The sequence below is a fragment of the Maylandia zebra genome, linkage group LG4 (assembly GCF_041146795.1).
Source record: "Maylandia zebra isolate NMK-2024a linkage group LG4, Mzebra_GT3a, whole genome shotgun sequence".
Classification (NCBI taxonomy): Eukaryota; Metazoa; Chordata; class Actinopteri; order Cichliformes; family Cichlidae; genus Maylandia; species Maylandia zebra.
Genome location: NC_135170.1, coordinates 27,922,533 through 27,950,246, shown reverse-complemented (window position 1 = coordinate 27,950,246; position 27,714 = coordinate 27,922,533). Strand labels below are relative to the sequence as shown.

The 27,714-nt window shown below is 40.5% G+C and overlaps 2 protein-coding genes across 9 annotated transcripts in view; both read left to right on the top strand.

Moving 5' to 3' along the window:
• Nucleotides 1-273: 273 nt before the first annotated feature.
• ints1 (integrator complex subunit 1) lies at nucleotides 274-19,461 on the top strand. 4 transcript variants are annotated; one of them, XM_012919410.4, is made up of 48 exons: nucleotides 274-354; nucleotides 714-833; nucleotides 951-1,226; nucleotides 1,342-1,538; nucleotides 1,680-1,817; nucleotides 1,901-2,060; nucleotides 2,145-2,250; nucleotides 2,432-2,618; nucleotides 2,799-2,944; nucleotides 3,035-3,176; nucleotides 3,265-3,441; nucleotides 3,525-3,633; nucleotides 3,717-3,837; nucleotides 3,924-4,001; nucleotides 4,102-4,259; nucleotides 4,520-4,619; nucleotides 4,709-4,800; nucleotides 4,896-4,956; nucleotides 5,042-5,239; nucleotides 5,447-5,576; nucleotides 6,439-6,618; nucleotides 6,783-6,932; nucleotides 7,022-7,201; nucleotides 7,290-7,394; nucleotides 7,504-7,671; nucleotides 8,235-8,346; nucleotides 8,428-8,586; nucleotides 8,678-8,824; nucleotides 8,942-9,040; nucleotides 11,185-11,309; nucleotides 11,513-11,767; nucleotides 11,873-12,032; nucleotides 12,116-12,247; nucleotides 12,445-12,613; nucleotides 13,176-13,302; nucleotides 13,408-13,523; nucleotides 13,628-13,715; nucleotides 13,809-14,059; nucleotides 15,525-15,654; nucleotides 16,152-16,285; nucleotides 16,415-16,607; nucleotides 16,732-16,856; nucleotides 16,957-17,066; nucleotides 17,280-17,393; nucleotides 17,499-17,569; nucleotides 17,659-17,750; nucleotides 17,954-18,063; nucleotides 18,540-19,461. In XM_012919410.4, exons 2-48 carry the CDS (start codon nucleotides 779-781, stop codon nucleotides 18,653-18,655), a joined length of 6,549 nt encoding a protein of 2,182 aa, XP_012774864.1. In that variant the 5' UTR covers nucleotides 274-354; nucleotides 714-778; the 3' UTR covers nucleotides 18,656-19,461. The 4 variants fall into 4 exon arrangements, with proteins under 4 accessions (XP_012774864.1, XP_004552282.1, XP_012774863.1 ...); XM_004552225.4 differs by having other exon boundaries at nucleotides 936-1,226; nucleotides 4,523-4,619; XM_012919409.4 differs by having other exon boundaries at nucleotides 936-1,226.
• A 5,809-nt stretch (nucleotides 19,462-25,270) lies between these two features.
• si:dkey-43p13.5 (visual system homeobox 2) overlaps nucleotides 25,271-27,714 on the top strand; it is a 4,036-nt gene continuing 1,592 nt past the window's right edge. For 2 of the 5 annotated variants that reach the window (XM_076883599.1, XM_076883598.1), the window contains exons 1-2: nucleotides 25,273-25,503; nucleotides 27,317-27,398. Coding sequence is in view for 3 of the 5 variants with exons in the window: in XM_012919379.3 (XP_012774833.1) it covers nucleotides 27,651-27,714 (64 nt within the window). In the remaining 2 variants the exon portion in view is untranslated. Of the gene's footprint in view, nucleotides 25,504-27,316 lie in introns of all 5 variants that reach the window. The other 3 variants (XM_012919379.3, XM_014408084.2, XM_076883597.1) reach the window with 3 other exon arrangements.

Sequence of the window (27,714 nt, the reverse complement as noted above, 5' to 3'; positions counted from 1 at the left end):
GTTAAAGATAAAAATACCACCATGATTGGAAGAGTTAACCATTTTAATCTGTAAAAGTAATTACACACAAATGTTTGCTGCATAGACATTTAAGGATACGACGAACTATTTTACTTTGAACTTATTGGAAATGCCTTAATAATAAAAAGTTGAGAGAAGAGAGCAAGTTCGTATACGGAGGTGACGCTCAAAGTAGATGTACATGATCCTCCCTGGCGCTTGGTGGCGCTTGTTACTTGTTACTTGTTGGTATTACCGAGTAATTTCAGTCGAGAAAAAGAAGCCACCACGGCTCTGTCTGTCTGATAGCTTTGAGGCGGTGAATGACTTTTTTGTGTGAAGTATATCGTCCAGGTATCATATCAGTATGACTTTTATTGAGCATATTAATTAAACGAATTACGGTTGATTTAAATTAAATGAAACCTAACGCCTGTTAGTTGTCAGTGTTAACGTTTAACGTCGTGCTAGTAGTCATACTAGCCATAGTTTTCGTTGTTAGCCTAGCATTTTTTGTCTTGTGTGTTGTAAACATGTAATTAATAACCTTTATAGTGCTAAGCGGCATTGAACGCATCCTTCTTGCTAGTCTTCTTATGCTTTGATTTACTAGCTGTAGAGATTTAGAGCGATTTAAACTGCTATTTATTACTGGTTTTTAACTTTTCTGTTGTTACTAACCTCATGTTTATTTATTGTTTTGTTTTACACAGGCTACACATATGACACATACATGTCTCCCGCTCTACTTTGATTGTAATTGTGCCTACCAGTAAATATGAATCGTCCAAAGCCTACAACTCTTAGGCGCCCCAGTGCAGCGAAACCATCAGGTCGGACTACTTGTGCAACCAAATCCAATCTTAGCTGTGTGTTCCATGTTGAATAGCACCTAGGCACGAGAAACTAAAATTGTAACATCTGCATTTTTGCAGGCCATCCCCCTACAGGAGATTTTATTGCTCTGGGCTCTAAGAGCCAGGGAGGAGAGCCAAAAGCCCCTGCTGTCCTCCTGAAGGCAACCTCTACAAATTTACCTGCTGACCGCAAGAGAGAGACTTCCTCCACTCTGCCATCCTCATCAGGGCTAGCCAACCTAACTAAGCGGCCCAAACTATCCACCACCCCTCCTGTCAGTGCCCTTGGACGTCTCGCTGATGTTGCTGCAGTGGACAAGAGGGCTATATCGCCCTCAATAAAGGAGCCATCAGTAGTACCTATTGAAGGTAACTTTGAAGCCTGTGCATTTCTGAAGTGTTGTAAAATTTGAGATAGGAATGTCAGAAAATCTTCAGGTGACAACTGACAAGGAAAGTAAAAAAATATGTTTCTCTGTGGCAGTTTCTCCAGCAGTGCTGTTGGACGAGATTGAAGCTGCTGAATCAGAAGGAAATGACGATCGCATTGAGGGATTGCTGTGTGGAGCAGTGAAACAGCTCAAGATGAACAGAGCCAAGCCCGACATCACACTTTACCTTAGCCTCATGTTTCTGGCCAAAATCAAGCCCAATGTTTTTGCAACTGAGGGAATTATTGAGGTAATTATTTTAACACAGTTATTCTTCAGTACATATACACAGATGAATAATGTATATCAGCATTGCAATATTTCGCCAAGTGAACCTCACTGATTTGACAAAATCTTTGTTACTTTCCATGTGTTACACTTGTGTCACTAGGCCTTGTGCAGCCTCCTGCGTAGGGATGCTTCTATCAACTTTAAAGCAAAAGGCAACAGCCTGGTCTCTGTTCTGGCATGCAATCTGCTGATGGCAGCATACGAGGAGGATGAGAACTGGCCAGAGATATTTGTCAAAGTGAGAACACCCACAAAATTCAAACACATTTCTGTCATGCATGAGCTCTTCTTATAATTTGTCCTTCTGACATATACTTTCAGGTTTACATTGAGGACTCTCTGGGTGAAAGAATCTGGGTGGACAGCTCTCACTGTAAGAATTTTGTTGACAACATTCAGACTGCTTTTGGAACAAAAATGCCCCCAAAGAGTATGCTGCTCCAGGCTGATACGGGCCGCTCTGCTGGAGATCTGAGTGCAGGTATGGTACATTCAGGTTTCTGTAAGTCAGGACTACTGATGTCAGAAACAAGTGCTGATTGGTCATGCTGCTTTTGATCTTTAGGTAGCAGCCCTCATCCATCAACCCCAGATGAGGATGACAGCCAGACTGAGTTGCTGATAGCTGAGGAGAAACTCAGCCCTGAGGATGAAGGGCAGGTTATGCCAAGGTATGAAAGCTACCAACATAAATGTGACGGCCATAGCGTACAGTCTGTGTGTTCAGATTTACAGCATATATAGGTAACGCGGTTAAATTTTCACAATTGAACAATGAAAAATGATTGAAACAATGCACTGAGCTCCTTGATCATTTTGTGTTTATTGTTCTTATTCACTGGAAACCTGTAGGTATGACGAACTTGCAGAGAGTGTGGAGGACTATGTGCTTGATGTCCTCAGGGATCAGTTGAACCGCAGGCAGCCGATGGACAATGTGTCCCGAAATCTGTTGCGTCTGCTCACAGCCACATGTGGCTACAAAGAGGCAAGACTCATGGCGGTGCAAAGGCTGGAGATGTGGCTCCAGAACCCAAAGGTGAAACCCTTGATACTGACAGCTGTGTTAAATAAATCCATAGTGTTATATAGTTGTACTAATAATATGTTGCAGGATTTGTGTAAATAAAAGGTGAAATGTGGCCTCTAAAGATACAGCTATTGCAATACATTAAAAGTAGGCGACTAAGCATTAGCTTACGTTTTTCTGTGGTTGCAGTTGACTCGCCCAGCTCAGGACCTCCTGATGTCTTTGTGCATGAACTGCAACACCCACGGAGCAGATGACATGGAGGTTATCTCCAACCTGATCAAGATCCGACTCAAACCCAAAGTTCTTCTTAATCATTACATGCTGTGTGTCAGGTCTGTAAAGTTGTTCTTATTGTCACACATCTATTTTGTCATCACAGTCAGTAATTCGCACTAACCGGAGCTTTGGGTATATCTTTGCAGGGAGCTACTAAATGCACACAGAGACAACCTGGGAACTATGGTGAAGCTCGTCATCTTTAATGAGCTGTCCAATGCCCGGAATCCCAACAACATGCAAGTCCTCCATACAGTGCTGCAGCACAGCCCAGAGCAAGCTCCAAAGGTAAAACTAGATCGTTTGGAAAAATTTCAACAGAAATGAAATTATTTTTTAATAAACTCTGCATTTAATTTTATCTTTGTCTCGGCAGTTCTTGGCAATGGTGTTCCAGGACCTGTTAACCAATAAAGATGATTACCTTCGTGCCTCAAGAGCTTTGCTCAGAGAAATCATCAAACAGACTAAGCATGAGATCAACTTTCAGTCCTTTTGCTTTGGTTTGATGCAGGAGAGAAAAGAGGCCAGCTATGTTGACATGGAGTTTAAAGTCAGTGGATATGAAAATTCAGCAGGCCTACTTTGTTGAAGCTGTTTCGTTCATGCATTTAAACTTGGTTATTTCTCCCATAGGAGCGATTTGTCATCCAGGTGACAGATTTACTCACTGTTTCTATGATGTTGGGCATCACCGCTCAGGTCAAGGAAGCAGGCATTGCATGGGACAAAGGAGAGAAGAAGAGTGCGTTCTGTCTATTTGTCCTTCTGCTGTATTTAAAGTAGCTCGACTTGGCTTGGGTTAAACATGTGTCTGGTTTGTTTCAGATCTTGAGGTCCTGAGGTCCTTTCAGAATCAGATTGCTGCCATCCAGAGAGATGCTGTGTGGTGGCTTCACACTGTTGTTCCTACCATCAGCAAACTTGGTGCAAAAGACTACGTTCACTGGTCAGTATCCGTAGCAGATGTGTCGATTGTCCACGTGGAAATATTTTTGCTGCTTTATAAATCATTTATCTGCTTCATGTCTGCAGCCTTCACAAAGTGCTTTTCACAGAGCAGCCTGAGACATATTACAAGTGGGACAACTGGCCTCCGGAGAGCGACAGAAAGTGAGCAACCCTGAAATAGTTGCACATAATTTGCTTTTTGTTATTTCTTAATTTTTTTTAGCTTCTGTAACTTTATGGACCTTTTCTTTTCATTCCTCAGTTTCTTCCTTCGCCTTTGTTCTGAAGTTCCTCTTTTGGAGGACACTCTGATGCGTATTCTGGTGATCGGGCTGTCACGTGATTTGCCTCTGGGCCCGGCAGACGCAATGGAGCTTGCTGATCACCTGGTTAAGAGAGCTGCCGGAGTTCAGTCAGATGGTTTGTGGAAGATCCATTTTGGTTGTAAATGTTTATGACTGCTGTTAAAGTTATTTATGATAAACTCTAGTCGAATGTTTGTAGATTTGTTAAACACTTGTGCCTCTCTTTAATGAGCTGCCATAAATATTTCAAGGGGCAACTTTTATGTTTTTTACGTCTGCTAAGTAATGTTAGGAACAAAGGAAAGACTATTTTCATTGTTATAGTTTTCTTGGCACGATGCGTGCTGCTGAGTTGTCTGCCTGTTTCTTGTTAAGCAGATCTCGAGGTCCTGAGAGTGGAGAGGATCCAGCTCATTGATGCTGTTCTGAATCTGTGTACATACCACCACCCAGAGAACATTCAACTGCCTGCTGGGTATGTCACTTATCCTTAATGGCTTTTAAGAACACATATAGGTCATACTGTTTACAGACTTAAGTAACAAATGACTACTCTTGTTTAAGGTACCAACCACCAAATTTGGCAATATCCACACTCTATTGGAAGGCATGGCTATTGTTGCTGGTTGTGGCTGCATTTAACCCTCAGAAGATAGGTACAGCAGTCATATTTACATACATCTTCATATAAGATAAATTGTTATAGGTATCTGTTGACAGATATGGTGTCTGATATCTTTTTTTCTTTTAGGTTTGGCTGCCTGGGATGGATATCCCACCCTAAAAATGCTTATGGAGATGGTTATGACAAAGTAAGTAAAGGTTATCAGTAACAGTTAAATTATTTAAATGTAATAATTCTGATTGGCTAACACTTTTGTCTCTGTGGTTTTATAGTAACTATACATACCCTCCTTGTACCATTGCGGATGAGGACACAAAAACAGAGATGATCAACAGAGAGTTACAGATCTCCCAGAGAGAGAAACAAGAGATTTTAGCCTTTGAGAGCCACTTGGCTGCAGCTTCAACCAAACAGACCATCACGGAGAGCAACAGCTTGCTCTTGTCTCAGCTTACCAGTCTGGACCCACAGTAAGATACCAAGACAGTTATTTGAGAGTGGACACCCATACTAGAATGAAACATTTTTGCTCATATATTAGGACATTTGAAATCCCCTATTTTACTGAAAAAAATTATATAAGCTTAATATCTTTGCATCACAATGTGAATGAAGTCATAACAAATAATCTTAGCTTATATTTGCTGGTCAGAATCATAGCTGGTGTTTGTGTTTAGGGGACCTCCTCGTAGACCTCCCCCTCAGGTCCAGGAGCAGGTTAAAAGTCTCAACCAGTCTCTGCGTCTCGGTCACCTCCTTTGCCGCAGTCGCAACCCCGACTTTCTTCTCAACATCATCCAGAGACAGGTAATGACCATTTCAATAACTCTCCCAAACTCTGCATCCCCCCCCCCATCTCCATAAAATAACCCGTTTTTTTCCCCCTTTTCAGTTTTTTTGTTGTAGTCCCGACAGTTCAGCCACAGTACTGAAAAAGAGCAGTAGTTTATGTTATTAATCAGTGAGTTTTGTCTGTTGCGACTGAAATTTTTTTCAAACTCATCTTCAGTAATTGCCAAACAATGACCAAATTCAAGGCATTACATGGAACATATCGTTTTAAAATGTCCAAAATGACCTGGTCATTGTTGTATTATATTGACTTCAGTACTTATCTAATGTTTCCAAGAACATGTAATATTAGATTATAATTATATTAGATATAAAAGATTAGATTATGCCTCAACAAACATATGATGTGCATATTAGCTATATTAGCTTGGCTTGGGGCTTAGGCTGTACCACCCTGAGTGTGCCCGATTCTCATCTGATCTCAAGAGCTAAGCAGGGTTTGACCTGGTTTGTATTTGAATGGGAAACCACATGAGTGCTGTAAGCTTTAGCATGGTTGAGTTGTTGTTAGTACCATTGCTTCTGGGTTCAAATCCTCTTGCTGTCTTTGGCCTTTCTGAGTAGAGTTTACATATTTATCCCTGTACCTGTGTGGATTCTCCCCAGAAGTGCATGTACTTGTACTTTACTTGGTGTTTCTAAGTTGTTAGTGTGAGTGGTTGTCTCTCTCTTTGTGTAACCCCTGCAAACTGTTCTGGGTGTACCCTACCTCTCACATCCAGACTGATTGGTTGAATGGGACTGACTTGGAAGAAAATATAAATTGTGTTGCTGTTGTAATGTCAGTGTTAAAATGTATATTTTCAATCCCTTACAGGCTTCTTCTCAGTCCATGCCATGGTTGGCTGATTTGGTCCAGTCCAGTGAGGGATCCTTGGATGTGCTCCCAGTGCAATGCCTGTGTGAATTCCTTCTTCACGATGCTGCAGATGACAGCTTGCTCATAGACGATGATGAAGAAGGAGAAAGCAAAGAGCAGAAAGCCAAGAAGAGACAAGTATTTTAATTAGTTTAACATTATTTCTTAATTACACGGCTTCATCCCAAATTCATACCCTCCATACAAAATGTATACATGTGCTTGATAATAGAAATTTGCATCTGGGTACAAAATAAGACTTAATGACTAATCCTATGATTTCTAATCTTTATTCCTGTCAGAGACAACAAAAGCAGAGGCAATTACTTGGGCGCCTCCAGGATCTTTTGTTAGGTCCCAAGGCTGATGAGCAGACAACATGTGAAGTACTGGATTACTTCCTGCGCCGTCTCAGCTCTTCTCAAGTGGCATCAAGAGTCTTAGCCATGAAGGTACCGTCCTGAAAGGATAAAAAATGTTTCATGGTGTTGTGTTGTACGTAAATCATTATTTAAAATATACATTGCATATTTGTGTGCAGGGTTTGTCTTTGGTGCTGACTGAAGGAGGCCTGAAAGATGGGGAGGAGCGAGACCAGCCCATGGAAGAAGACTCTGCAGATGCTGAGCTCTTGCCAGGTTACCAGTGGCTGCTACAGGACCTCCCCAAGCTCCCTTTGTTTGACAGTGTCAGGGGCATGACATCCACTGCCCTGCAGCAGGTCAGTTTTTCTCAACAGTGGACTGGAAATAAGTGTAAAACTTTAATGAAGATTAATAAGAGTTTTGATGTCTGTTAACTTTCTAAAGGCCATTCACATGGAGACAGATCCACAGACGATCAGTGCCTATCTCATCTATCTATCCCAGCATGCACCAGTGGAGGAGCAGGCTTCTCATAATGACCTGGCTTTGGTAATCACAGCGAGTTGCTTGAGTTTCCACATGCCACTTTATTTTAAACCGTTCTTTTTGTCAATGAGCAGCGCTGACATGGGTCTGGTCTCCCTTTTGCTCTCTGCAGGACATTGCCCGGCTCATCGTCGAGCGTTCAACCATCATGAACAACCTCTTTTCCAAACACTCCAGCAGACCTGAGTCTGATGCTGTGCTCTATGCTTTCCTCTCCATCTTCTCTACGTATATTAAGAGGATGAGGAAGACCAAGGAGGGCGAGGATCTTTACAGCTGGGTGAGCACTGGCGATGAATGCTGCTCTCTTGATCTTCTCACTAGCCCACAGCAATTTAAACTTTTCCTCATTTTTAGTCATATAACTACTGTTACAATGTTGGATTCTCTATTAAAGATTTCAAATAATTGTCTAAAAGTAATCCCTGTGATCCAAAAGCTCAGGCTTTAGACTCCACCCTCCTTCTTTAAGGGAGGGTGGTCTTAAAGGGAGATAAAACTGCCCAATGCTGCGTTTAAGATAAATAAGGGTTATTTTAAACCTAGCAAAGCTAGTCTAGTTAAGTGATAAGAAAGTTAACAGAAATTTTTAAAATAGCTCCTCTTTTAAATAAATGTTAAGATTTTAGGCCTTGTAAACTAATAATTTTTCTGTTTTCATTGAACAGTTTTGAGTTAAAGAAAAAAAAATTCTAGTACTGAATAGCCAAGTACAGAAAATATTGAACTTCCACCTGAGAGTCATTCTAAATCGAAGAGTAATTTCTGTTCTTAAACTGGGGACATACACCAGGGAAAGATGCATTTATTTTGTAACTTCATGCTTTATTTTGTGTTTTACAGTCAGAATCTCAAGACCAGGTGTTTCTACGCTGGACTACAGGGGAGACTGCTACAATGCACATTCTTGTAGTCCATGCTATTGTTATCTTGCTAACTCTGGGACCACCCAAAGGTAGCCCTGTTTGCTTTAAAGTACATTGTCAGCACTGCTAAAGGGCTGTAAGAACAAGTTTAGCACTGTGTATCATTACAGGAGAGAGTGATTTCCACATGCTTTTGGACATTTGGTTTCCTGACAAGAAACCTCTACCCACTGCCTTCCTGGTTGACACCTCAGAGGAAGCCCTGCTGCTTCCCGATTGGTTGAAATTGAGGATGATTCGTTCTGAGGTCTCACGACTGGTCGATGCAGGTACAACTTGTCATGTGGATAAAAATCTTTGTTTTTCATCAAATAATTCATTTTTTACTTTTTAATGAATGTGTGTGTACCCTTTTATCAGCTTTACAAGACCTCGAGGCTCAGCAGCTGCTGCTTTTTGTTCAATCTTTTGGGATTCCAGTCTCCAGTATGAGTAAACTTTTGCAGTACTTGGATCAGGCTGTGTCCCATGATCCACAGGCTTTAGAGCAAAACATCATGGACAAGCGTAAGATTTTCTTTTCTTCTGTGTTCTACCTGTTTTTTTGTTTTTGTTTTTTTACTTTTTGGGGGATTTTTTAAAATTGTTTAACATTGATCTTACTGTGTATATCCTCTGTCACAGACTACATGGCCCATTTGGTTGAAGTGCAGCATGAGCGAGGGGCCACTGGGGGGCATACTTTCCATTCTTTACTCAGTTCCTCTCTTCCTCCACACAGAGGTCAGTGTCTTTATCCTGTAAAACATTCAGTGTTGGGAAGGTTACTTTTAAAATGTATTCCATTACAGAATACAGAATACATGCCCCAAAATGTATTCTGTAACCTATTCCGTTACGTTACTCAATGACAGTAACGTATTCTGAATACTTTGGATTACTTAATATATTGTGGCGAGTTCAGACAAGGAGGAGACGGAGGTATCGTTTGGTCTTGCTTCCCGTGAGCTAGCCAGGGAGCACAGCCGTTTATTACATTTGCAGAAGAACACACTGCCACTAGCTAACTGCTCAGCGCGGCAACCACAACACACATAGGGCGCCCTCTGACCCCGAAAGGACACACCGTCGCAGCGAGAGGGCGTCACCCGTCACCATGGCAACATACACAAAACATAACTGTACAAGCAGAACCCCGAACAGCCCTGACCCGCTACAATATTATCATGCTTTTTACAACAACGTGAATGTACTATTGCTGTGTGATTTATTACTATTACTGAAGGTCCGCGACTCCGAACTGTAGTAAAGGGACCTCTGACTAATGCTGGGCTCACACTGTGCGATTTTTGGCCCATTTTGAGCCGATTTTTGAGTCGTGCGATCGTTTTGGCGATCGGCCCGATTTTGGCCTTCATCGTGCGTCGTGCATCGTGTAGTATACGTGGGGTAACGAGAAGCGATTGACACCTCACGACCAGCTCCCGATCATCAATCGCTTGGTCGTGAGGGTGTCACCGCAGTTTGCCACACTGCGCACGCGCAAACACAAATGTCAGCGAAAAAGACGGCGTAGCACGGCAGTGCAGCGTGTGATCTGGACAGAAGCGATGGAGGCACAACCTGTAGAACCATCCGAGCCCTTTCGATGTGGCCTCACAAAATTATCACGACCACAACAACTGTGAAAATAGTTGGATCGACACTGCTGCTCAATCACAGCTGCCTGACCAATGTTTTTCATTAGCAATTTAGCAAAGTTGATGGTGGTGGTGTGTCTGTGTGAGTGAAAGATGGAGAGGGAGAGCGAGCGACAGAATTTCTGTTATAACCTTCATTTTTATGGACGCACAGTGTGAGCACTCAGGTCGCATCAGAGCATCGGGCCGTATAGTGTGAGACCCTGCATCGTGACCTATGAACTTCTAACCCCTGCGAGTCAATCGTACAGTTTGAGCAGGAGCTGAATCGCGCGACTGAAAAAATCGCACAGTGTAAGCCCAGCATAATACGGCGGGGTCCCTGTCGGCTGGTAGCCGAAAAATAGCTCTACTTTGTTGTGTGGGTCAACTTTTCTTGCGACAGACAGAGAGAGGCGTTGAAAGGCTGCTCCAACGGAACTTGTTGTTTTCGGAGGAAAACACGAACACAGTGTACAGTCGAGTCTTAATAGCTTACTTACAACTGGGCTCATCAGGCACTCTTCTTGGCTGCGGTGGTTATTATTATATTTACATGCTTCCAGCTCCCGTTTTTGCTCGATGACTGCTCGTACCTTTCCACTCCCCTTTTTCTCCCTCCTAGCGCTCACAGACACATAACGTATATGGCAGTCCATTCTCCCAGCAGCACGGACTACACTGAACATGATGCTACATTCTTTAGAGCTATGCTTGTAGCATTCTGCCTGTTAGCTTAGCACAACAACAACAACAACAACGAAAAGGCGCTCTCTCACCCAGGAAACACACAGTCGCAGAGAGAGAGAGCGTCGCCCTGTAACCATGGCAACCGTAACGCTGCCGCCTGGAACAACAGATCGTAGCTGTCAAACAAAACCCAAACAGTCCTGACCCGCGACAAAATGAAACAGGAAAGTACCCCAGTGTATTCCATTTATTTCAACAAAGTAACTGTATTCTGAATACCACCTTTTTAAACGGTAACTGTAACGGAATACAGTTACTCATATTTTGTATTCTAAATACGTAACGGCGGTACATGTATTCCGTTACTCCCCAACACTGAAAACATTTAAGTAAACATTAAAATCACTGGATAGATTAAATGTTTATCCACATATTATGCTTTGATTTCTAACAGTACACGGCCCTGGGCTTTAATTTGAAGTAGATTGCAAAGTTACACCTCAGAATTTATTGCATTTTCAACATTATTTAATGTTCTTATTGCACTGTTCCCGGCAGATTCATCTGAAACAAGTAAGGCCAAAGTTACAGTGGAAACTCCTCACAGCTCTGTGAAGATGAGAGCAGCCACTCAGCTTCCTGTAGTCGGGCCTGACGATGATCTCACTGGCATGTTGCTTCAGGTAGGATGTACTGGCCATTTATTTCTCCACTCTTTCTGGCATTATTTAAACTATTAGCTCACTTAGTAGACAAGTTACAATTTCCTTTGGGCTGAATTTTATTATTTATTTGAGTTTTAAATCCAAATAAAAAGTAGTTTATTTCTTTTGAGACTGATGTTGGGTAACTTCTCCTACTTTTTTTTTTCTCTTAATCTTTATAGATTTTCCCCTTGAAAGTGGACCCCCGCTGGCATGGCCCTCCTCCCAGTCAGGTCTCCCTGGCCCTCCAACAGGCCTTAGCTAAAGAGTTAATGCGAGCTAAGCAGGGCCAGATTCAGCAGGGTGGTTTGGCATTTCGACTCCTGCAGGCCATTGCAGCCTTGCTCGCTTCTGCTCATGCAGGGCCAATAGTAATATCAATGCATCGGAGTCACTCTCTGTCCTGCCCTCTTATGCGCCAGCTTCATCTCTATCAGGTGGAACACACATACACAAGCAGAGTCAGTTCATATTTCTATGTATTTTTATAAAGCTTCTAAATACAGTATTCCCATCTTTTGCTTTCTGCATGTTCTTTGCAGCGTCTCGTTTCCCAGGACATTGCTTTCTCATCACTGTTTCTCAAAGTCATTGTTGAGATGTTAATCTGGTTAGACAACCCAACTGTAGAGGCAGGACCACTAAAGACTCTGCTCAGATCTTTTGCTGGACAGAACTCTCACAAGCACAGGCTCAGTGATGGTGAGTATGCCAGTAATTTCTTTGCAGATGCTGCTTTATTCATTTTCTATAAACTGCGAGTAATGTGTTTCTCTGCTTTGCAGTACGTACAGGTTTCCTTCACCTGGCTGAGGCGTTGGCATATCGCAGAGATACTGAAGTTCCACTGAGAGCCATCATAGCAATGCTGAAAACTGGAGAGAAATGTAATGCAGAACCTGAACTTGTTGGCAAAGGTAATAATGAAGTCACTGGATTGTTTAGGAGATAGATAGATAGATAGATAGATAGATAGATAGATAGATAGATAGATAGATAGAAACAGCAGCTTGAATTAGGAACTATCACTCCCATACTCCCATTTATTGTGTTTAAACAATATAAAGGTGGTCCAAAGCCTATGATAAATACACTACTTATTAATATTTTTCAGTGCTACAAGGGCTGATGGAGGTGAAGTCGCCATATTTGGAGGAGCTACTGTCTCTGCTGATGACTGTTGGTACACAGAATGGGACAGCGGGCTCTGTTGCTATGGTGATTTCTTTGCTCCTTCAGGAAAGCGAGGAGCGAGCTGTGAAAAAGGAAGTGGATTCTAATAAGTGAGCGCTACAATTCTATTTCCCTCACAAGTCATGCAAGAAACATTTATATTTGACAGGACTAGATGGCAAACATGCCTGCCTGGGACAAATAGCAGAACAGCGCCTGCTGCCTGTGGCCTTATACTTTAAACTCCATTTGGATTTTAACGTTGAATTAGCTTTTCAGCTTTGTGGTGGCTTTTCAGATGCACGTGCTATGGACATCAAAGACATCTGTAATCAGTTCTGCCACTGAGAAGTTGCTTACTGTGTTATATATTTTCTGATAGGAGTACAAGTAGAGGGAGTAATAGCACTATTGGATGCTCTCTGTAAATTGTCAGAAAAGGGATGTAGCTCTAAAAGCTTTGTTGTCATTATTGAGGCTAAAATGATAATTAAAGGTGACAAAGACAGGTTCCATGTAACAACTTCAAAATTGGTTTGTTGTTTCTAATTGACCAGTACAACTTTGTTAACACTAAATATTATTATTGATGTGCCTTAGCTCTCCTGTTAGTAGTTAACAGATGCTGAGTTACATTTGTATAAACTAATCCTTTGGTTTGATCTTTGGCAGTGGCTCAGAGGTGACAAAGTCAGGACTTAGCTCTGGGCTTCTGGTTGATTGGCTGGAGCGTCTTGACCCTGAGGTTACTTCAGTGTGTCCAGACCTTCAACAGAAGCTGCTGTTTGCCCTCAACAAGGTAAGATAAGGCTTGTGTGCAGATAGTGTTCTTGGCTTATCACACCAGAGAAGGTGTTTGCTTGGCATTAGCGATGCATCCTTTCTTACTGTTTATCTGTTTCAGGCACGAGGGACCCCAGCTTACAGACCTTATCTTTTGGCCTTGCTTACACATCAGTCAAACTGGTCCACTCTGCTCCAGTGTATCAGTGCTCTTCTCAGCAAGCGCAGAGACTACAAGTATGTAGTTTTATCACAACCTTTGTCTGCCACAGTCTTGAGGTTTTATTGAGGATTATCCTATGTGTAGAGAATTCAAAATTTCACTTTGCTGCTTTTATTAGACTGGACCCATCCTCTGCTCTGGATTTCTTGTGGGCGTGCAGCCACATTCCTCGTATCTGGCAAGGACGTGACCAGAAGATCCCTCAAGTAGGATCAAAAGCTTTCATAGTTACCACCTTTTTTTTCTTATTTCTTTTCTGCTGATGTTGGTGACTGGTGCTCTCCTTTTGGTCTTTTTAGAAGAAAACCGAAAAGTTTGTTCTCCGGCTCAGTTCAGAGGAGCTCATTAGCCTGATGGACCTGATATTGTCAGAATCAGAGCTTAACAGCCACGACACACTCCAGGATGACAAAAACAGTGTGGACCAGGCCCCCTGCTCCCTCATCCAATCCAGACTGCCCCTCCTTCACTCGTACTGTAATGGAAATTTAGAAGACATCAAGAAAGTATCAGAGTACCTCATCAACTGCTCAAAAAAATGGGAGGACAGGTAAGGTTTATATTATTTAAAAATTTGCTGTATTTATCGGCAACGCCTCCTCTGTTTCTTCATCTTTTTGGGGTTTTTTTTTTCAGATTGATTTTTTCTTTATCCATTCTTAGTTGGTAACACATATGTTTATTGCATTTAGTTGTGGATATTTTACCATAGTAGTCAATTAATCTTATTGTGACACATTGTATTGATCACACTAATTGGCCCCAATACTGAAAGTCATTTTTTCCTTCTTATGCTGTGCTGATAAACTTGGGGTAAATCGCACCAGATTTTCCTTCTCAGTGCAGATGAACTTTTCAGACTTCCTCTGTCAGCCACAATGCTGTGGACCAGGGAAAACTTGATAATTAGGTCTATTGGTGTGAAATTAAAACCAGCAGAAGTCGTCTGTACTGTGATCTCTTTAAAAGCTCAGTGTATTATAATGAAGGCAAGAGGATTAAGGCTGAAGCTCTAAACTTGCCTGTGTTGTGAATTCCTGCACTGACTTAGCTGTCAGAGATCAGGGTGCAACTCTTTGTGGAGGCAAACCCTCCTTTCATGAATATGTCTCTGGTTATTAAACCACTTTAATGAGGAAACTTTGGCCAAGGTCAAGGAAAATTAGCTTCAGAATTACAGTAATTTAAGTGCAGTTAAGCTGTTTGGTGAAATGGTTGCTAGTGAAAATATGGCGGGATAAAAACATGTTGAAAGTAGAGGGTTTCGGCCTTGTGTCGAGTAAATACTTGATTGTATGTTAAGCATTCTTCTTGCGAGAGCTTGCTGACAGATAAGCTGGTGTTTATTCCAATTACACAGAAACTATTGAACAGTGAGCCGATGTTTTACTCTTGGTCAAGGTCGCTCTGATTTGCTTAATGCATAGCTGTAATAAACTGCTCATTTAGTAGAAGTGCATCATTTGAGCCTGACAAGAGCCTTAGCAAGTAAGAGGATTTTATAAAACTGCATTGACTCGAAGGTGAATACCTCTGAATTGCATCAAGCTATTCATGTCAATAGCTTGTGTTAATATATGTTAATTGTTGTTGCCTACAGACATAAATAATAGGGAACTACTATATCGTGTTCCTTAAACTGGTGTCACGTCAGCTCGGTGTATAATCACTTGCAAAAAGATTAGTTTGGGTGAATTTGATAAAAGTTACATTATAAAGTCAGTGGGACTCTTGCTCGCTTGAGCAGAAAAGCTGTGACAAGTGTTCTGTGACTGCACAAAAAGTAAGCGTCCATTTACTGTCAAATAAAAAGGTCCAAGTGACACAACTCCATAACATGAGGGATTAAACTCTTGATTATTTTCTCGCTAAGTTTGGAGCTTTAGGATGGACAACTGAACTGTTCTAAGCCAATAATGCATTAATGGTGTCTTCCCCCCGCCTCCCAAAGAAACTTTTCATGGTGGAACCATAACATATAGCATACTTAGTGTTTTGTTTATTTTGGCTTTCAGTGCAATGAGTAAGAGGTGCCAGAACCTGCTGCTACAGATCTATCTGCACTTCCCTGAGGTCATCCAGCACGTTGCCCTGCCTGAAAGCACGTTCAGCAGCGGCGGGGCAGCAGATGGCAGCAGCTGCAAGGTAAAGATGTCTTCCCTCTGTTATAGAACTTCTTGCCTAATCTTGTGTAGGCTCCTCGTGTATTTTTTTGTATCCAACGACGTAAAGGTGGACTATAAGTATAAACAACATCAACATGCCAGGATCCAATAATGATCCAGCTTTGCAACAAGATGTTACTGTAGACTGAATGGTATAGTTCTTACTAAATACAAGTAATTGAGTGATTTGATTGTGTCTTTAAATGTAATTATTCTTATTTCCCTTTATTCAGTGCTACAATTAGTTATAGCAATATCATGATGTTGTGTATTAGAAACGGGTCACACATCGTAACTTGCAGCTTTGCTTAATGGTTAAACCATCTCTGATGTCCCCACTAAAAGTTCTCATAATGCTGAATTGTGTTTTTGTAAAATATTTTGTCTCTGTCTACCTAATAAATAATGTTTTCTGAATTCTTAAAATCACAATTTCACTACTACATACCACTTACTGCCAAATGTTATGTTTCTCAGCTTGATGTCCTGGTGCATCGCCTGGTCACACTGCTTGCTGATATAGGAGACTCAAAGTCTGCCGAGAGCCGCGTGTCTGATGCCAACCTCGCTTGCAGGAAGTTGGCTGTATCGCACCCTGTACTGTTACTCAGGTGAAAAAGAAAGACTAAACTATGATGCCGTTTTTTGTTGCATGAGCTTGTAAATTATCCACCACTATAGATGTGTGTGTTGTGTTTAAGCTGATTACTGATGCGCTTTTGTTTCTTTTGACCTTCCAGACACCTGCCCATGATTGCAGGCCTCCTACACGGTCGCATGCACCTAAACATGCAGGAGTTTCGCCAGCAAAACCACATGACATTCTTCAGCAATGTACTCGCTATTCTGGAGCTTCTGCAGCCACTTGTTTTCCACAGTGATCACCAGAGGGCGCTTCAAGACTGCCTTCTGTCTTTTATGAAGGTCCTTCAGGTGGGTAGCTCCACGTTTCCAAATCTTCTTTAGGGGATTTAGTATCGGGATCCTACCAAAAGGAGCTACAAATAAGATTTTAATAGTGTCTTTTTTATGTTTGTGCCTCTCTCTTGCCTTGTAGAATTTCCAGAGGACACGTTCGCCGTTGGTCTTCATTAACAAGTTTCTTCAGTTTACACAGAAGTACATTACACACGACGGAGCAGCAGCCATTCCTTATCTACAGAAGCACTCTGACATCTTACAGTAAGTGGCAGCAGTAACTTTAGAAAGCATTCCTGATGGGTAAACACCTTAAAAAAAAGTCTGCAGAAAGACTTGGCAAATTTTTCTGTTCTCGTTTCAGGAGTTTGTGTGCAGAAAATCCAGATTTGGTCCAGCTGAAATCTCTCCTAGCTGGACTCACTTTGCCTGTAAAAAGCTCTTCTGCAGAGGTATCTACAGAAGAGAGAGATGGTAAGAGTTGCTGTTGTCCACATTTGATCCTCATGTGTAATTACACTAAAGCTACAAGTGATCACCTTGTGCCTGCTGGCATACTGTATATCTGAATACATTGCTACGTTTTCAGTGATACACTTTGAGAGCATCTTTTGTAATTTCTCTATGCAAACTGTGGTTTCCACAAAAGCGTGAATTCTTTAATCTCATTTTTTTTCTCTTTACCAGACGACTTGGCTGCAGGTTCTCTGCCCTTAGTCAACATATCGGCCTCATTTTTACTGAGCGCTGCAGACATGACAATGTACCTGAAAAAGATGTCAAAGGGAGAGGCAGTCGAGGGTAACTTCTCTCCTCTATGTCCTACAACATACTGAGTAATGTAGTGTTTTAATACCTATAGTGAGTAATACACTCATTTTTTTCTCTCCCCCTTAACTGCTATAGATGTGTTGGAGGTGTTGACAGAGGTGGATGAGAAGTCAAGGAGGAGCCCAGAGATCATACAGTACTTCATTGTGAGTCACAGAAAATGGACACAAAAAAGGTCAAGTGCAGTGTCTCAGTGTGAAACACGTCAATCACCACCTTGTGTTTCTGTTGGTAGAATGATCTGCAGAGGCTCATGACTTCGCCTGAGGAGTTGTGTCGGAACATGGCCTTCAGTCTCGCCCTACGCTGCATTCAGAATAATCCATGGTAGGTTCAAAGCATTTCAGGACAAACCACTCAAAGGAAAACATGCTGATAGCAAAAGAAAATGTGTGGCAATAACTGAGAGGAGGAAAAAGGCCAATAGTCATGAAAAAATATGTTGATCTCTATCTGTCATTGTTCTTTAGTTCATATATTTATATAATTTCTGATTGCTTACATAAGAGTGTGTGTTTCTTGTGTTGTAGCCTGGCAACAGACTTCCTGCCAACTTTCATGTATTGCATGGGTAGTGGCAACTTTGACGTGGTGCAGACTGCTTTAAGGAATCTTCCGGAATATGTGCTTCTCTGTCAAGGTAAGAAGACACTTCTGTGAGTCCTGCGCTGGTATTCTGGTCAAACGAACCACATATTAAACATTTTGTAAATTGTGTATTTTTAAATATTTTAAGTGATTTAACCTCCTAGGACTTGGCGTCCACATATGTGGACATCGCATTTTGGGTTATTTAGACCAAAATACTCAATTTTACTCCACAAGGGCCTGATAACCATTTACGAGGACATCATACTGCTACTGTTCTATCAAAATTTTAAACGAATATCCTCATATGTGGCTCTCATTTTTTATAAAAACAAAAATAAGGTAAAAAAAAAAAAAAATCAGGTAATTCTTTGTTTTTACATTCATCGGGCCCCAATATGCCCAAATATCAAAGAGAAATTAAAAATGCATGCCGTGGAAGAGTTTGGGTCTTAGGTTAACAAAGGTCTTTGTCGCACATTTGTAGCTGAATGATGCCGTGTTCTCTTTTCCCCCCTCCCTCTCCAGAACATGCAGACATCTTGCTCTACAAGGCGTTTTTGGTGGGTATCTACGGACAAATCGACACCAGTTCAATGATCTCAGAGTCCATGAAAGTCCTTCACATGGAAGCAACAACCTAACGATAAAGTGTTTGACTCCACGTCTGACTAAAAATGCTGTCAGTCATTCTTTGCGTTCCACACCTTGATATTATGTTTTTTCAATCCCTTAAGTTCAGTTCAGTAATTTCAGGATAATTTATTAACTTCAAGAAATGCATAAAAAATCCCATTGAATAAAATGAAAATAATATAATTAAAATGGTAAAATCAGCGTAATTGTAATAATGGAACAGGTATTACTGTGCTACATTTGAATAGATATGGATTATTTAACTTGGTTCGATTACTTCAACAATAAAGTTAAATGGAACATCAAAAGGTCATATTATTATATAGGAATATTAGTTGGAGACAGCAGAGCGGATAACGTTGAAGAAATTCTCAACAGAAGATAATGAAAAATAAATATAATATAGGAATTCATATTTCATAATTTGGGGTGTAATTTGGAGAGAAACTTTTGCATTTCTGAAGTTATTAAATTATTTACAGATGCACTATTTCAACGCTTCATGAAAAAAAAAAGGGTTTTTTGGCTTCACACTTTTAATAGTTTTGAAAATGAAGTCCTTCTTTGAATTTTTGAATTTCCAGAATTTGAAATTAAGAGTTTAACTTATTTTCTTGACTGTATTAGTTGGTTTCAAGAAGAGCTTTCATTTATTAACTAGTTATTAAAATGTTCGAAGAGCTTGTGAATCATTAAAACTAAGAAACGAAAAAGTGTAACTGTTTAAACAGTGCTGTGAATTCCTTTCAAACCTGCGCACCATTTGGAAGCAACCTTATTGTGAACTTAATAAAATAACTTTTGGAAAATGCCACTTTTTTATTTTTCATTCAACTCAACCTGACAGGATGTGAGGAGTGTAATATTTCAGTAGTTTGGAAGCTCAGTGGAGACACTTTGATGGAACTTAATATGGAAAGCAGTTTAAAGTTCAAAATGTAGCAACAGAAATTTCACAAGAACCCATTATTAGCTTTCAAAATAATATTTTAGCACCTCAAAAAAAAGATTGAACTGAGGAAAAATTCATGCTGTAAGGATTCATTTCATTCCAATATTTCTTGGATCCTGATAAAACTGGAAACAGCTGTCACATGTACGCTTGCTCTTCACTGGGGTGTAACAGACAAATTAAAGGCGTGATGCACATGCTGTGATGGAAACCATTTTGCCATGAAAGTGTGAGTTGTTTTGCCCAGTGCCAGTGACTTCATCTGGAAACCTCTTGATGGAGTCAAAGGGATAAGTTAAACAATGTGCAGGCATGCCGGTAAACTAGCAAAGTGGACGTCCACATTTATGGTAAATTAACCATGGTGGTAATTGTTCAATCACACAGACCAAAGGCTTCTTTGAAGATGTGATGTGGGTAGGCCGTTTTACAACGTAGAGTGCTCCTGGTGTTTTGTTACATAGGAGGACGTGGAGATGCAGTCGCAGCACGGTTGAGGATCATCAGTGATGGTAAGACATGCCCACACTGGTGGGTCAGTGGAATCTGTCATTCAGAAATGTTCAGTCACCCATTGAGATATATGGGCCTGGCAGCTGGAAGCAGGTTTTCTTCAGATCAAAATAATGTGTTTTTTCTTATAAAAAAAACCAACAATAACAAAACTGTTGGACAAAGTGCTATAAAAACGTATTGGGGGACTGTCACAGGGTGACTTGTGACAACAATGATGTTCATAATTCAAATTTTAAACGTTTTGAAAATATATATCGTGCACCATACTTGCTGTGTGATATGTTAATTGCACCTGTAAGGTGTCCTGTAACTCGCCAAAAATTCTGTTTATGGTTATCAGTCAACAGACTACACAAGTCCAAGCAGCTTGGGCTCTTGGTCCGGCGCCAGCATCCCATTGGCTGGACAGCAGTGAGGCGGAACAGAGATGAGTGACAGCGAACGAGGAAGTGGTGGGAGGGAGAGCGGGGGGCCAAGCCTATTGCTGAATAGCCTGATGGACCACTGACAAGTTAACAACCTCTGTCTTTATTCATCATACCAATCCAGATCCACTCAAAGGCAGCTGCAGAGAGCTAAATGTTTGCGTGATCACAGTTAACATTTTGCTTCATGGTAAAATAAAGAATCCTTTCAAAAAACCAAATCTACTGCAGAAAGTAATTATGCACTAAATGTATTTTGGCACCGGCTTTAACTGCTGATTTAAGGGTAAAGAGTTCAGAATAAAAGTAAATGTTATTCTTATTTAATGCCGTGAACGTCAACTCTGGCTCGTAGTCATGACCACTTGCAAAACAACAGTGGCTAGTTGGTGCTCCTTATCACATTTCAGATTTCTCCCTGGTTATTTGCAGCTCCAACACCGAGGCTTCTCATATGGTCTCCAGCCCCCAAAACACACACTCTTGTGTTAAGGCCGTGACCTTGGTGGGGGTGGGGGTGGACTAATCTACCAAACGGTTTAAGTTGTGGTTAAAACATTTCAGCTCCATCTCAACCTGCGGTACACTTTTCTTTTTTTAACAGCAGTCACTTGTGCATAACGAGTGCTTGGAGTTTTCATTTTTACAGAACATTTTGCTGTAATTGTTTGGTACTATACAATTTGAATGCTATAATTGGTTTGCTCAATGTAAGATCACTTTAATTTGAATACACAGTCTTAATATTTCTTCCAGCACCAACCATGCAAGTGTTGGAAAAATCACCGATTTTCCCCGTCCATGTCAAAGTGGACAGTAAATGAGCGGCAAGCAGGAATGCCGACCACTGGAGGCCTTTTGGTCTTTCTCTCAGCTGCAGGAGGGGCCCTGATGTGCCACTACCTGCCCATGCACATCTGTCTGCTCTCCGTCTTCCTCTCAATGGCACCCTCGTCTTAGATCATCTCCTTTTACTCCACGCTTGAGTTGCACTTGGCTTGCATGGAAAAAATGTGGACCGTCTCTCGCCTCTCTTCTCCCTGGCACTTTGATGTCTCAAGTGTGATTGCTTTTGGATTGTGGCCGCTTTCCCTTGAAGGTTTTGACATGAAAAGCAGGCTGGGCTCTCAGGTTTATCCCATGGCCAGTGATCCAGGACTAAAACAATCAACCAGTTCGCTGTGGGATACTGTTACCAGCGAGAGTGAGGCACCAACCATGGGGGCTTCCTCAGTCATCATACTTTTTCTCCCCTCTAAACTAAAATGTTTTAGGTGTGTTGATTGAATTATACAAATCCAAGCTCCCATTAATAGATTTTAGACTTAAGTTTGTGCTGACAGTTGACACTAAAATATATAGAAGCTAGAGAATACATTACAATACATTCCCAATGTGTTTGCAGAGGTGGACAACTGAAATGATCCAACATTTTTAATGAATTAAAAAGAAATGAGGCTAGTAATTGCAGTTAAAATTGACCCAATCAGATAAGTATGATAATGTGACACGTCATTAACAGCAGAAGCATAAGTGACAACCCTTAAGCTTCACTTATACTTTCATTAAATATTGAATCTGTGCTCATTGCTGTTCCAGCCTGCAAATTACACCAGATAGATAAATTCCCATGACAGTGGAGCTGACGATAATCATCCATCTTCGCATGACATTTGGCAGAACTCTTGTTTTATGAGCTAAAGTGCCACTGGAGTGGATCAGAAAAAATAATAATGCACAGTGTTCACGATCTCTATTAGAGCAGATGGTATCTTATGACAACGAGGGCAGAGCGTGACAGTTAATCCACTTCAGCCATGTCTGTCAAGGAAAAAAGTGGGTAAATAGCCTGAGTGATTTAATTTAAATTTCAGCTTAGTGAAAGTGTTTTTTTTGTGCAACAAATTTAAAGATATAAAAAGTTTCATCAGTAAAAAAGTCTTGTTAATAGCTTTAAATAGAGTTATCATGTCTTCAGTAGGTTATTTTATACATAGGTTTGTTTGGAGGTATTGAGATTATTATTTTCCCCCACTAATATTTATATACTTGAAAACTGAACCTACAGATAATTATCAGCTCCTGTGTCACGCAGCTCTTGTAATGTTGTTTTTGGCTGCGGCCAGAAGCTGTTTTAGGTTACAAAGTTAAAGAAAAAACAAATTGCAGACAGACTCACTCTGCAACTTCCTGATGTGCTTGCTATAGACACTTTAAGTATTTTCTTGGAGGAGTTGTAGGCGACCAAAACTGACTAATTCAAGAGCATTAATTATAGACAAAGATTTATCAGGAATCTGGATATTCAATTCAGACTTCCCTTATGCTTATTTTTAACTGGATCTACTGAAAAGCAGCTGTTTGATAAAATGTTTGCCATCTCAACCCGAAAGTGATAAAGTCATGGTAAAAAGGAGATGCACCTTCTGCCAGTTCTAAGGGTTTACATATCAGGACATAATGAAAGGTTATCTAGTTCTTAACAGGTCTTAAAATTAGATAAGTACAACTCCAGGTGAACAACAAAACAAGTCTTATTACAATGTGTCATTATGTATTTGGCAAACATTAGGTCAAACTGCAGAAGACGTATCTGAAAACTGGTTCCATTGGAAGGTAAGTAGCAGCCAGGTGCTGATAATCAATTGCAAGAGATTAATTGACCATTAGCAAGTGTGAGCACTTCTATAAAAGCAGGATTTTGCAGATATGGAACATTTAGGTGTATGTTAACACAATGCTAAGGGGGTGGTATATTAACAATGATCTTAAAGAAGCACTTTAAGCAAATCAGCACAAACACCTCAATCCAGCTGTCAAGCACGGTGGTGGAGGGGTCATGAACACAACTCCTCTGTATACTAAAGTATTCTAGAGTGAAATTTGAGGCTGTCTGTCCAATAGATGACTTTTGTACCAAATTGGGTGGATTGAACTGCTTTGGTGGGAACTTAAAAGAGCTGTGAGTGCCCACGTATCTTTATGAACTCAAGCATCGCTGTAAATGAGAGTTGACAATGATGCAAGAGACCGATTCGGTCATACACGAAATAATTACTTAACGTTGTTGCTGCCAGAAGTGCTTTTGTAAACTGTTGACTCATGAGTTGTACTGTAGTTTTCACACACTGCTTCTGTATTTTGACTTTGTTAAATAGTGACATGGCATAATATGTCAAGCGTTGTTCGTCTGGGATTGTATTTACCTAATTTAAGACCTAGTAAGGTTTACATAATTTTATATTATGTCCTGATATGTGAAACTTTGAAGAGACAGCCGGTGGACTTTGTTTGTACCATGACTGTATATCCATGTTGTGTTCATAATTTATATACACTGCTGCCAGATGGCTATATAACAGTCACACTGGCTTTCAGGTGTAAACAAATTTCAAATCTGAATAATGATTTTTGTCTAATAGTACTTTTCTGCTTCTTTATTTCAGATAGAGTTGATGATTGGTTTTAAATTCAAGTGTGACTGAAGTGGAAGAAACAAAACACTTTACTTCACTTTGAGACCGAAAAACTGATTTTACTTTTTTTTTTTTTTTTACTTTCACAATGAATAATTTCAAGCTCAAACATGCCAATTTCAAGCTAAAGACACGTGAAGAGCATCCCACTGGTGACTTACTAAAATCTCAGATAATGTGTAGTCCGTCCCTTCACTTGAAGGTCTGCTAATAATACAATGATTGCCACTTTAGCTGTGGATCTCCAGTGTTGTCATTCAAGAAGCTGGAACTCCAATACAGGCTGGCATTAGCCATTACTATTGTTGTCTTAATGCCTCCTTCAATTATCCACTATCAGGCTTTTTGAGCAACTACTGTCAGAACCTCCCCCGCTGGTTTTTCACCAATCTTGTCCCTGATTATCTGGATCAATGGGCATTAAAGGACCCCGGCACAGACAAACAGAAGTAGTTTGAGGGTGGGAAAAGGGGTCTACTTTCAGACAATCCAGAAATCCCTGTAACTATCTGTGTGCCAGGGACAAACAGAATGGCTATTCAGTCGTCAGTCCCGCCACACACAGTGTTTATTTAGCCACAGCTCAAACCAGACACTTCTAATCTATTTTCCTTTTCCCTGCAAACGCAAGAAATTATTTCCCTCAATCGCCGTCTGTCCTTTCCCATCCCTACATGCATACGCTTCCACATGAGTAGAAAGTAGTGCTAAGACCTGTTAATTGTTGAGTTGGCTCACTTAAAACGATAGATCATTCATACTGATTAATAGTGCAGTTAGAAGTGCTGTTTTCTTGGGTTGGGGTGATTTGATTGCTAAAGAGATGCTAAAATGCTTTATTAGCTGACATTTCCTTGTTGTTAGGTTTTTGTTATGGAATCATAATGTAGGGAAAACGAGCAATTTTTATCTGCAATTCAAGACAAGACACTCCACCTAAATACTGGCTTTCAGGTACAACTCAGGCTGTAAAGACATCCGAATTGCTCAACCCCTAATCCTGCCTCCTAATTTAGTGTTTGAACAGGTGCAGATGAAAGGGCCACACAGGTGATGGATTTGCAGTCCTCACAGCACGTATAGGAATGACCATCCTGTGACTCACCTTAGCTCTGACCAGCTGCCTCTTGCAGAGATCCCAGGCTGATCAAAGCCACCTCAGCCCGCCAGCTCTGTGGTGACAACACTGACAGCGGAGTGTTTTCACCACCGTTTGAGCTGACGAGCAGTTAGAAAGAGATGTTGTTAGGTGATGTGTAACTTTGGATTAATTGACACACCTGGGTTTAATTCTCACAGACAGTGCTGGAGATCATCTCATCAGAGAGCCATCACCACTAAGCTACAGCTGTCTTGCTTTAAAAAAAAAAAAAGGGTTAATAATCTTCGTGCCTTGGCTGTTAATGTGTTGATGTGTTAGCTTTGATCTGAGATGGAAGAATCCCATCAGGGCTTGACTACTGACTACATACTTTACAGCTGTGGAAGTAAGATTATCATTACCAAACACATGATATGATAAAACTATTTTGCTGTAACTACAGAACATTTTTAGATTTTATGTCTCTCTAGTTCGCTTCTAACGTGGGTTTTTATAGGGGATAAGTGACAGAATACAAATACACAAAAATAGAAAATTGCCTTTTTAAAGATTTGCTATCAAGGACATATCCTTCTGATGCAATGTTTTTTAAAAGATATATTTGACAATTTGGTTCCTCTTTAAAACTTGTATTTTATCAGATGTGAGAAAAGTGGCATTTTTGATTCTGGTTTAGTGAACAAGTGACAGTGTTGTTATTATGAGGGAAACCTACCCTTGCATGTAGATACCCTTTGTTATGGACGCTTGGTTACTTCCTTAAGCAAGTAACCCTAACACAGTGAGTTAGCAGTTAGAGTACTTATGATTGCCATTTAAAGTGTGCTAGAATTTCAAACATCCACAGGAGACCATTCATTTAAAGAAGTGTTATAAAATTTATTCCAATTCATGCAGCTGTTGATGATGTGCTTTTAAAAGTTGTAAACCTTTAAGTTTATCATCTTAAATGTTAACTAACCTATATAGATAACATGCTAAAATGTACCTATGTACCATTTTTTTCAAACACTGGCTCTGTATGATATCAGCGAGAGTCGATATACCTACTATGGTCATTTTAGGCAGGGAAATCCCACCCACCTGTGGATGAAACCTGCAGTCTGCTAACAGAAAGCCAAATGGAAGATGGGCTATACAACAAAGCAGTATTGTGAACTATAAATGCAAGAAACATCAGTAGAGTGCAAGAATAAAGGTTTGAAAAATTACCTTAATAGGCTTCTTCTAGCATTTTTTTAAAACTCAGAAGAATACAAAGTACAGCAAACACAGGTGAGACAAGTTATTATTTTTGATCTTTAGTCATCTACAGGAAACTGAGATTATTACATTAGATTTTCAGGAGTTATAATGGGAGTCTGCCAAAATTGTAAATTAGTAAATTAGTTGTAAACAAACAAACAAAAAAAACACTGTCCGGGACCAAATTTTGCAAAAGAAGATGTCTAAGATATAGAGTATAGAATATGTATAGGATAAAGCAAAATGCACACAATAAAAATACTTTGTTTTTATTGGGTTTTTTTTAGACATTTTAACTAACTTTGTTTATCTATTTGAATATTTAAATAGTTTATTTTATCATGTAAAAGTAATTTGTGCTGCACTTCTGCTACTGTGTAAGATGAGTGGCATGATGTACAGCTATCCTTGCTGTTGTTAAAAAAACATAACAGCATTCATTTACTAAGAACAATAAACTCAAACCAGCATGGAGGCATCTGATCCACCGTGGTGAGCCCTGAAAGGGAACAGCCAAAAAAAAAGAAGAAGAAAATCAAAAACAATAACACTGAGACCTGCTATTCAGGTTCAGCTACCGTTGTATTTACTTCCATTCCACAAAACTGAACAACTGCTTTTATTATGTCTCCTGTACAGTAATTTGTTGCTATTATATCTGACAACCGTTGAACTAGTTGTCTGAAGCGTATGCGCCTAAGTGAACATAAACATCTCTGCTACTTACTGAGCTGCCATTCGTCTCACTCACTGAAATTTCAGGAGCCAAAGATGTTGCAACTTGTCCCTGAAAGGCAGAGAGAGCGAGAGAGAGTGAGAGGAGGTTTGGGGCATGTCTGAAAAAGACTGCAGGATGTATGTGGTTGGAGAAGAGATGACAAATACAGTAAATAGTGATGGGGTGATACTATTAATCCTGTGAGAAACAAATCATAGGTTTTTTGTTTTTTTAGGCCATAAACCTACATCTGTTTAGATGTCATGTGACTGGGAAAAGAGGGGAAGATGATTGGAGGGGAAGGGAAGAAAGCTAAGGTGAGCCCACCTCCACCGCTCAAGTCTTACCTTTCCTCTTCAGGCAACACCTTGTACCTGGGCTGAGCACCTCAGCAGCAAACAGCAGCTCTGACAACCAAGTGGATGCATCTGCTGGACAATCGTAGCTCTTTAATTTTCTCTTCTATTTGTACCCTGGACCTTGGAATGCATTTTACATTTCTACCAGCAAACCTCTAGAAGTCAACCAGACCCTTTTCAGTGGACTGACGTTAAATATTGGACTTGGACATGTTTGGCACAGGGCAGCTGGTATCCTCTCTCCTTCCTGCAGTTTTCCATTCACCTGCAGCTC